Here is an 11,543-nt window from a genome sequence, read left to right as displayed (position 1 = left end):
TTTATTTTAGATATATGTAAAAATCATAAATTTAAAATATCTTGGCTATTATGTATTTTTGGAATTTGTGTCATAAAGTTCAAAAATGAATTTCTAACATAAGAAACATACAAATACAATATAACCATGATGTCATTAGGCTAAAACAAAAGGGTGAAAAACTTACCAGTAAAAGAAGGGTTGACCAGCATAACTATCACACCACTTTTCATAGTAAAAATGAAGATTGTGCCCATAGCGATGTCTTGGATCAATCTATACAGAAAATTAAAAACTTCAATTATTTTGTAGTCATTGAGGCCCAAAGAAAACAATTTCAGTATATAGTGCGAATTGAGTATAATTGATTCTCGATATATATAGCCAGCTTTAAATCCAAGACTGGAACTGTAAGAAGCCACTATGTAACTGCGTAACGAATAGCTCGGCCAAGAACTTTATCAAGGTTGAACAGTAGAAAACTAGAGGAACTATGTAAAAGCCATAAAATTGAATTAAATTAAGCTTTTAGAAAATGAGTTCAAATGAATCAAAAGAACAGTATAGCCACGTAGAGGCTTTAATGCCATAGTGTATCTACTATCTGAAGCCTATCGTACAGCATGATAATGATCGCAGTGCTCTATAAACTTCGTAGTAATTAGCGAAAAGATGACTAAATAACATACCTAAGTTGCCAAAAAAAAATACAAGGAATAGGAACGATAAAACCTACAGCTTCAATCCAGTGCTGAAAAGCCAGCTTTAGAGCTTTGCTATCCTTGGATAACCCCTGACCAACCTGCAGGAAACAAAGCAATCTTAGTAATTTGCACAGTAAGTTCGGCCAAAAATTAACTAAAGTTGAATGCATATAATCTTAAAATTCTTTGAGGGAAAAATTAAGAAACATGAATGAGCTAACCTTCGAAGCAATCATGCTTACGCGGTTCCAACGCGAGACCGCAGTTTCTGGTTTCGAATAGTTGAAAAACGAAATCGTGCTGTGATTCAAGCGAGCGAAATCAAGCGCTTGCCACCTTGCCACAGATCACCGGGATTAAGCAAAAGACAAAATTCCTAAATCCTTTGAAGCAGGGTGAAATGGAGCAACCTACCAGAGCTCTTCTGCAAGTACAGCAGAGTCCGCAAGTCTCCGCCGAGTACGATAACTCCTGTAAACCTTCTGAAGCTTTGTTGCCGCTGTAAATTCCGATCTATCTCCGACCGGCACACAATCTGCTTCCCGCACTGCTTCACTTCCAATGGACGGCGCTACCACCGCTTCAGCCATCTCAGTCGTGGGAATGAGAGGCGCCATCACACTACCATTTAAGCCCTTGAGGGCACCCAAGGCGGTCGAGCCAGCACTCTCCGTCGATGGATCGCCGGAAGGATTATGAAATGCATGATGAAGCGGCAGTTCAGGATCAATCCAAGGGTCGATGGCATTCAAGTTCGCCGGACATCGTTGGGCTTCCTCCAATGCTCCGGTGACCACTGACTCGAGATCCTGCCGTTGAGAATGGCCATCGTCCGACTGTGATTGGAAGCCCAGATTCATTTGGGGAAGAATGCCGGCCATGTATTCATGGCGGTTTACCGTGTCCTCCTCCATTGACAATTTTTCCACTGCAAGAGAAGTTTCCAGAAGCGATTGGAGGGAAATAAGTGAAGAGGTTGAGAAAAGGTGGCATTTTGCCGGCTATTATTTCATTCATTTATCTACGTATCTAATGCCAACCATTAATTATTACGAACATTTAGATTTTGTTTTATATAAATTTTTTTATTTTGTAAGTGTTAATTTGCATTGTTTTATCTATCCGTTTGGGGTAGCTTGCGCGTTTCAGTATAAGCTGTTTATCATGAAATGCGGCCCACGGGCCTGCCGTAGGGGTCGACATGAGTTCGCGTTTCGTGTAAAAACTCAAACGCAGTTTCGGATAAACTTGCGAAACGCGCGAACCAAATGATACTGCGTCATTTTGAAACGCCGCCCGCACTTATAAGCTGCCCCAAACGGACCCTATTATCTATAAATTTTTTTTGACAATTTTTTTAAAAAATTAGAGCTGAAATTTATATTTTCACATGATCTATTAATGATTGTGCAATTAATTTAAATATTAGATTATTTTTCAGTAGCTTTACTATTAATTTTTAATAAGCTGCAGTTGGCGCAATTAAATCTTAAATTATTTAAAAAATATTTATTAAAAAGATTAATGGTAATTTTAAAGTGATATTGTTAATTTGGGTGGTATAAATGTAAGAAGGGGTATCATATGTAAATATATTGGACGTGGGGGTGTGCATGTAAATGCTCTTTTTGAGATATTTATCCGTACGACGGCAAAAAGATGGTGGATTTGCTTTAATGATTGTGCAAAAAAAAAAAAAGATGAATATTGAAATCTTTGGAGTACACGAATCTAAATGAAGATTCGTGGCAGAAATTCAGATATTGAATATGTACGGATCCTATTGATCTGGGTTGGCGGACAAATTGGGCCCACAGCGAGATTCGGCCAGCCGCTATCGTTGTCACATATGATCTCGAGGGGACAGTGTTTGGTTAAAAATTGTGATGAGGTTCGGTTATTACGCTTGTTTTCTTATAAAATAATTCAATGACTATCATTTATGTGGGTGTTTATAATATTAAAGTTTGTAGAGATATTAAAGTGGTTCGCAAGACTTTTTAAATTGAGATTTATTAGGATTAAAATTTTAAAATAGGCAGGGCAGGGTTGTAATTAAGTCGAGTATATCATAGTTTAGACTTGATATGATATAATTGTAAGTTGGTCATGTTAAGGCTAACTTGTGTCGAGCTTTCATATATTATTCATGCTTAGTTTATTTAAATTTTTCAATGTTTGGACTTGATTTGTATTTGATTTGTTTATGATAAGTGAACGAATATTTAAATGAGCTAATGAACGGTTAAATGGCTAAAGAAATATCTGAATGACTGTCTTTAAGGGATTATATGATGGTGGTAGATCATTCTTAGAATATACAGAAAGACATATTTAACATCTAGCTAGAATCGATAGTTGTGATGTGATCGACTAAGGTGTGGATTTTCATCAGATATTGAGACATGAGGCGATTTTTTTCATGGAGATGTTGTGTAATTCATTTTTCAATTAAATTACACGTGATCAATTAGTGGTTTGTTAGTGGCGTTCCAAGGTTGTCCGGATTTCGGTGGTGATTTGAAGATGAAGAATATGGGAAATAACAGTTGAGGAGATTGTGGAGTATAACGAGGCAGCATGGTTCTGATCAATGAGGTTCCATAGTTGGAAATGGGGATTTTTGGCTTCGACAGAGGCAATCTCAGTAAATTGAGGAGGAAATTGAGTTTTTCTAATGAGAAACCCCTCAAATTTGTTTACTGAGAAGATCTTAAGAATCTGTGCTCTCCACACATGATAAGTTTCTGGAGTGAGTAGCCCATGAGAGAATTGCTTTTAACTGAGATGCAAGAAATTTGAGGGAGGGAAGTATAATAAGGTTTGGAGTGGGTAATGTAGGAGATTGTCTCTGATACATTTGATTCATCCATCAAGAAGAAGGAATACAGAAATAGATAAGATGACTACTCACCGAAAAGGAGCCTGAGTTTTCGATACCTCTTCTCGAGAGCTTCAAGAAAGCTCTGATATCAGGATAGCAGAAGGGAAAGTAAACCGGAAAAGTATATTGACTACTATGATCATTATGCAATAAACAAAAATATAAAGGAGAAAGGCAATCCTATGTATGACTGTCTCTGACATTGGTAGTGGAGCTAGTGTGAGGACAACTACTAATGAGTGGGGTGGCTATTAATAACAACCGAAGCACGCACATGTTAATTAACTATGTACATATTTTTAGACCAATACAATATGATACAATTTCATCATAGTTGGTGTAACATTCTCCAACGTTTGACTTTGTACATTTAATTTGATTATTGGAGCTCATGCATACTTTAAATTTCATATATTTGGACAATTAAGGGAACTTGACATATTTCTTACAAAATTTGCACGTATTTAAATTATTATTTTTTTTTCATAGCACGAACAAGACTTTAAATTATCTGAATTCAACAATTTTGTACATATAGTTTCATCATTAGATCGAACATAAGACTTAAAATTTGGTTATTTTTAATAGTGGAGAATGTGACATTCAATTTCTTATTATGCAATCAAATTGACAAAATCTATATTTTATTGAATTATTAAATTTTTCAAAAGACTTGATTCTCTCTTATAAAATGAGTTAGTGTATCCCTCTAGGTGTCCTTGTGTAACTTTCAATTATTTTCTCCTTAATGCAAAGTGAAAATATTTCAAGAGCATATTAAAGAACATTTTTTGAATTTATTTGATGCCAAGTAGAATGATCTAAGTGAGAATAATATTGTCTTGCTTGTGATCATTTATGAGGCATCAAACCATTTATAAATCTCATCTAAATTCTATTTGCTTTTGATGTTCTCTAATGTCTTTCAAATAAAATTTTAAGTAAATATTAATTATGATTATTATTACTTAATTTTGAATTTTATTCATTTGCTTAGCGACGTTCATATTTATTTGATCAAATTACCATGTTTTTTGCAAGTTAAAAAACAATGAAAAATATTTGGTTGTCTCCTGACATCTCCCTTCTGTAGCAGCATCAACGAGAGAATTGGATCTGCCAACTTTACCTAAAATAACAAACATTGTTTATGTCATGTGATGTTATGATCCATGATGTAAATACACACATATTCACACAAGTGTGTGTGTCGATCAAGTAATATAAATATTAGAGTTCAAGTTATTGATCCCAATAGAAGCTATATTAACTCTTGGATTAGGTCAATTATCAACTTAATAATTTTATAATTTTATATTTTGCTAATGCTTAATCTTTTAAATTAAAATAATAATTGCAATGAAGAAGATTTGAGCTTATACAAAATTCCCTTTGAATTAGTATTTTTCCTTGAGCTTTAAGCTATCCAAAAGCTTACAAGTTTTATTGACAATTAAGGGTAAATCACTCTTTATTCTCTTCCGAGTTGTCAAGAAGTAGGGAAGTTTCATATTACAATTTAATGGCACAAGCCATGCAAAATCCCATGGATTCCACAACCCTCAAAAGATTACACTATCTTAGTAGTAATATACATATTCTACTATGATAATGTGAGTTAACCTAATCATTCCACAACTTTTTTTCCAAATTTCTAAATCATGATAAATTTTAATAATCAAATTATCAATTTGATAGTAATTAAATATATAAAAGATATAAAAGGTTAGCAAATCGATCGAATCTCAAAAATATAGGAACAACAATTAGATTCACTTAGAAACTTATTTCACATACTAATCTAAAGGAACAAAAACTTAGTGCAAGCCATTTATACAAATACCATACGAATTCTTATAATTTCATAACAAAGTACTAGAGAGAAAGGGAAAAGAACATTGAGACTATGCTTCACACAAGATCTCTTGCTCTACTAAAATTCTCCTTCCAAAGTGCTCCTTAATCTTTTTATCTCACTCCACAACACTCAACACATGCACTACACACTCCATACATAGACTCAGACCCTTTCACACTCCTTATGATAATCTATCTATGTGTTCACGTGAGTCAATTGTACTTCTACCCAAGGAATTCAAACTTGAACTTTGAACTTTAATAATTATCTATATCGGGGCTATTGCGCCGTGACTCTGTAGTTACAGTGACGCGAAGCTCAAGGTTTCTCACTGAGGCTCTAAGCTCTCCATCTTCTGATAATTTATTCTAGCATCAATGGCAAGACAACACTTTGGAAGTTGGTACTGAGGTGTTAGATGACAGCATTGAGGTTCTAAATATTTAGTGTTGAGGCTCTGTGTTCTCTATCTTTCACTCCTCCTATCTTCAATCACATTATGAAACTAGGTCATATTGCTTCGATGAGCTGAATTTAAGTGCTTATGTGTTATATAAGTGACACTGAGGCTTTGAGCTCTCGAGAAAAAAATTCTGTTGGAATGCTCAGCAAGACCCCTAGGCGCTAAGTTGGGATCTTAGGCGCTTGAATAAAATTCACTACCTCCTTCTATATTCATCTTTAGTTCTTTCCTTCTTAAAAACATATAAACTTATGTAATTTATAAAGATAAATATCGGAAGAAAGACAGGTATTTATGCAAACTTTTTATGTGTTTTTTTCGCTCGAAAAATCCCCTAAAATTAAATATTAGTTCCCCAAATATCAAAGGTAGTGACCGCTCCAGGGGAACTAAAGGTATAACAAATCATTAACATAGCAAATCGATATAGAGTTAAGCTCAATCTAAAATTTAAAAGTCATGTTACTTTTTATAGATTAATAAAAGAAAACATTCCATTAATTCTAGTAGTTTATTCAATTCAAATTGTTTTTTGAGATTGGCTAAATTTCATTCTCAATATGGTCCCATGAAATTCTATAGCTAATAACTTATATAAGCTTAATTCAAACTTTATTATTATAAATATATCACTTATAAATATTAATTGATAAATTTCTTAACTACCTCCATGAAATAAAGAAGATAAGAGTGCTGTTCTTTTATTGAACTTAAACTCAAGCACCTCATTTGCTCTTATAATAATTTCTCACTTAATACTATTTTAAGAGGCTTTCACCATATTTCTTATTTTTCTTTTGAATACCCCGCTCTTTCAATCATCTAATTGTTATTTCCATTATCAATTTAAATTATTAAGTTTTGAATATGCAAGATGTTAAACCTATCGCCTCATTCATAATCACAGATCTGAGATTGCATACACCAATAACATAAACAATAAGTGGGGTCTAAGTTGAAAAATCTGAAAAGAACGAGTATGGAAGATTTGCATGCACACCACTCATTTCCTATGCATTTACATATCTAACGCCTAAATTTTAATCTTTATAAACATGTCACTTTATGCATGCAGATAAAGGTGTACGCCAATTTTTATTATCTTCATGATGCAGTTTTGCATCAGGTTTTCAATCACAATGTGTCACGAGTATGGTCTGACCCTATTGAATACAAAAAAAACTAAATAGTTTAATGCAAGACAGAGTCGGACCGTACACGTGGCACATTGTGATTGAAGTCCTGATGCAATTTTGCATCAGGACTCCTATGTAATACTTTTTCATAATGTTTTTGTAAGGCACACCAGTTAGAGACTCATTAAAATTTATCCCCACAACTCTACTTATTACATATTTAGCTTCTCCCTAAATTTTCTTCTATCTGCACGAAATTTCACCTTTTCAAACTCCAATGAACCGGATGAGCACCCCAACAATAAAAGCACACTATTTTAAAATAGAAACCATACAAACGAAAAGTGTAGATTAAAAACATTACCAGTAAGCCCAAGATGGAATCACTAGCATTAATCTACAAAAAAACACACAAAGCACATTTATTAGATCAGAGCCATACAGATAATGCAACAATTTGCTGATATCAAATCATGCAGTGGCAGTAGTAGCATTAGGAACAGCTGGAGATGTCTCCTTGGTTTCTTCTTCCCAGAAGTTGTTTTCTTTCCAGTTTTGGATACTTTTTGTAGCACATCATCAGGCTTCACGTTACCCTTCACGGTTACTTTCTGTTCCTGCAGTTGTATATCAAAGGAATCGACTCCTGAAACAGTAGCATGGATGAGGATCTGCAATATAGTCATTTGAAAAAAGAAGTTAAGAGATTTGGATGAGTGACCTTCCATCTTAGATAAAACCCTGTTCACGGCGCCAACACAGCCTTGGCAAGACATGGCCACTCTGAGGACAACGGTCTGCAAAAATAAGATGATATACCTTGTAAAATGATCGGATGATTCCTTTGAGATGAGTGAAATAACTAAATTTAGATTAGGATGTTTTGACCTAACTTTGATTCTTCGAGAGGCGTAGCTAGTTGCTTCATGAAGTACAAAATAAATGAGCAACAATAGCAACCAGTTGCTTCATGAAGTACAAAATAAATGAGCAACAACAGCAACCATCCTTTATCTCACTAAGTAGGGTTGGCTACATGAATCCTTTTCATCCATTGCATCCTATTGAGTGCATGATTTCATTTAATTTTAACAGGTTAAAATCATTTTTTTATATAATATGTCCAAGCCTTTTTAGATTTATTTCTGTCTTTCTTAACATAAAAGGAATCTAAAACATCTACTCTCCTAACAGGATCATCGGATGGTCGATGTTTAATGTGACCAAACCGTCTAAGACGACTCTCTCTGATATTGTCAGCCACCAGAGCTACACCAACCCTATCACAGATATATTCACTTCACATTTTGTCTCTAAGAGTCATGCCGTCCATCCACCTAAGCATTCTCAACTTAGTAACACTTAACTTTATTTTATGTTTCTTTTCTAAAGGCTAATATTCTACGCCACAGAGAATTGCAGGTCTCACCATCATCTTATAAAATTTTCCTTCAAGTATATGCGATACTTTTCTACAAATCGGGAATATGCTTATTGCTTGAATGAAGTGCCTACGTTAGCTTATGAGTTTAAAGAAGTCTAAAGAGGATTTACAATATAGAAGACGTGCAATAAGTGAGTAACCGAATGGAATATTTACATACATACCACTCAATACTTTTCAATTTACATATCCAACTAAACTTCAATTTTTACATGTATGACACCTTACCAATGCATGAAAAGGCTTTTTCCAGTTTTTATAATTAAATAGTGATATTTTTGATGAGTTATGAAAGAATCGGATGTTATAAATTTAAAAAGTGAAGTCTAGATGTTAGATATGTAAATATATAAGAATTGGGAGGTATGCATGTAAATGACCATACCCAAATTTAAACCGACCATTAAGCCTAAACATGATTATAAGAATAATTCAAATTTGAACAGAAACAGCTCACCGGACATGAATTTCTACCAGAACATCAATGAATGGCTCAATTCCTTCAGTCTATTTCTTTAGTTTTTTATTTTTAAATGATGTCATAGACCTAGAGCAACTGGATTACATTCTCTCTAGCTTCTCAAAAGCTAGAAAAACTGGGAGGACCTATCCTAGGGTAATATTTGCCAACTCAACCCTAAAGAAAAAAGTGATATCTGCATAAAACACCATGTAGTTTGGCCTTCTGGCAAAAAGGATTACAGTTGCAAACTTTACAAATAGAAATAATACCTTTTTCGCAATCAAGGATAACTAATACTGGCAGTCCTCGCAAGGTTTCTATTGTGGCCCTTGTAGCAGAACTAAGATTTGTCATGAAACTTATTATAGCGTGAGCCAAGAGTTTTATGATAGAACTTAATAACAATACCAAATTCCATAAAAAATCTAATTAGTGGTGTTGTCAGAGTTTCAATAATCCCCAGAATAAGGTAAGGATTTCTTGTTTTTGTAAAATATGTTTAATTATTGTTCTTGTTTGCAAAATATTTAAGGAATTTGAGTTTTTTTTCACCAATAGACAAAACTAGAGGGAGTTTTATACAAATAATCCTAAAAAAATATGGAGTTTTCCCACAATTGTTTATAGTTCTATAGCTATTTTATACATAGTTGCTGGGACCCTGAACTCAATTCAAAATTCCATGTTTTTCAATGTTTTTTATTGGAAATTTGCTCAATTTTTTATCCAAATGAGCACCAATTTCGATGCTGCAAAACAAATAAAAACCCAACAAAACGGCCTGAATCCAGCAACACAATGAAGGGAGAACTCTGATTGTGCAGCACATATCTTCAAGAAAAAACTATAGGTTAGGATATTCTCAATGAAGGGGATCTTCATTCTGATGCTTTTTTAGCAATCTGGTTTGATATTGTTAAATAATCAATTATGAGTTAGAAATAACATTCATAAGAACCAAGAAATAAAACCATGCAAATTTTAACAGTTTTAGTTTCCCCGAAACCATTAAGAACAAGCAATCCTTCATCCAGAATTTAAAAAGCTACAAAAATCATTTGCCCCTAACCCAAAAAACAAACAGACCAACTCACCAAACTTCTTAACTTGTTTGCCGCTGCTTCATAGCTAATCAATAAGCAATAAAATAATGGCCGAAAACTGATTCCAAAACAACAAAGAATTGATATAAGAAGCAAAAAATAAAAAGGTAAAATAAAAAATCAGATAAAATCTAAGCAGTTAAATAATTTTTCGAACAAAACTGGCATAGAAGAACTCAATAAGAACAATAACAAGTTAGGGTTTATTTTTCTTAACGAGAATTGCACATCTCAAGTTCTCAACAAACAATTATAGAATACAAAACAAATTAGGGCCGACAACTACATCGAAACACAAATCTAACCTAACAATCTCGAATTAGAAAAGCAAATCGGTAATAATAACGCGGCGATCAAAAGCATATCAATAGATATCAAGTAACAAACCCAACAAACAAGAATCAAGTACTCGTAATCCCTCGAAGAACCAAACAACACTGCTCGCAAGAGTAAACGAAACACAAATCAAGCCTAAACATCTCGAATTAGAAAAGAAAATCCGTAATAATTACGCGGCGATCAAAAGTATATCAATAGAAATCAAGGAACAAACCCAGCAAACAAGAATCAAGTACTCCAAATCCCTCGAAGAACCAAACAACACCGATCGCAAGAGTAATCTGAGCAGATATGCTTACCTCAGCCATGGCGGATAGATGCGTCCGATCAGAACTCCCAATTCACTCACAGAAAGAAGAACTATCATCATTTTATGGGCCATAAGCAACTGGTCCGATGTGGTCTGGACTGGTTCAAAAGTCAACGGCCCAAGAGAACCCGGATTCAGTTTGGGCTGCGGTAATTCGTCACGGCTCACGTCTGCCCTATACGCATTGACTTTTTTTGTTTTTATTTCCTTATTTTTTTCGCACATTCAATGTATATAAAATCTCCAATCATGATCTCTTGATTTAAAAACAAAACTCTTTATCACCAGACCAATTTGATTCAAATTTTAACTCTGATCGAAATAAACGAGTTTGACGATGAGCCAAAATTTTACATCAAATTTTTTTCGAGCCGACTAGCTCAGGTCGAAATCGGATCATTAACAACACTAAGCCCTATACGCATTGACTTTTTTTGTTTTTATTTCCTTATTTTTTTCGCACATTCAATGTATATAAAATCTCCAATCATGATCTCTTGATTTAAAAACAAAACTCTTTATCACCAGACCAATTTGATTCAAATTTTAACTCTGATCGAAATAAACGAGTTTGACGATGAGCCAAAGTTTTACATCAAATTTTTTTCGAGCCGACTCTAGCTCAGGTCGAAATCGGATCGTTAACAACACTAGAAAAAAAATAAAGGTGTTGAGAATAATTGTCATATTTTGACTGTGACGATCGTAAGCAGCATGTCACGGACAAATAGTCCCACATCGGCTGGGTGTAGAGCCAAAAAACAGTATTTAAGTCATGAGTTGCCCACCACCCATAAGGGCTCTTTTGGGATGTGGCAAGTGATATCAGAGCAGACTACTGCCTGCCAGGGGTGTGGACT

General features: G+C 34.2%; 1 protein-coding gene and 1 pseudogene across 1 annotated transcript in view; both read right to left on the bottom strand.

The window, feature by feature from the left end:
* The window catches only part of LOC110018422 (IQ domain-containing protein IQM3-like), a 30,085-nt gene extending 28,407 nt beyond the window's left edge, over positions 1-1,678 (bottom strand). Inside the window, exons 1-4 of the mRNA XM_020715731.1 lie at positions 1,098-1,678; positions 905-1,019; positions 716-781; positions 167-255 (exon numbers count right to left, since the gene is read on the bottom strand). Of these exons, the coding sequence (XP_020571390.1) occupies positions 167-255; positions 716-781; positions 905-1,019; positions 1,098-1,597 (770 nt within the window). The 5' untranslated portion in view covers positions 1,598-1,678. The remainder of the gene's footprint in view (positions 1-166; positions 256-715; positions 782-904; positions 1,020-1,097) is intronic.
* A 5,558-nt stretch (positions 1,679-7,236) lies between these two features.
* LOC110018450 lies at positions 7,237-10,770 on the bottom strand (annotated as a pseudogene).
* Between the last annotated feature and the right edge of the window lie 773 nt (positions 10,771-11,543).

The sequence above is a fragment of the Phalaenopsis equestris genome, unplaced genomic scaffold (genome assembly GCF_001263595.1).
Source record: "Phalaenopsis equestris unplaced genomic scaffold, ASM126359v1 Scaffold000022, whole genome shotgun sequence".
Taxonomy (NCBI): domain Eukaryota; kingdom Viridiplantae; phylum Streptophyta; class Magnoliopsida; order Asparagales; family Orchidaceae; genus Phalaenopsis; species Phalaenopsis equestris.
The sequence above is the reverse complement of the archived record's forward strand: the minus strand, read 5'-3'. Positions and strand labels throughout refer to the sequence as shown.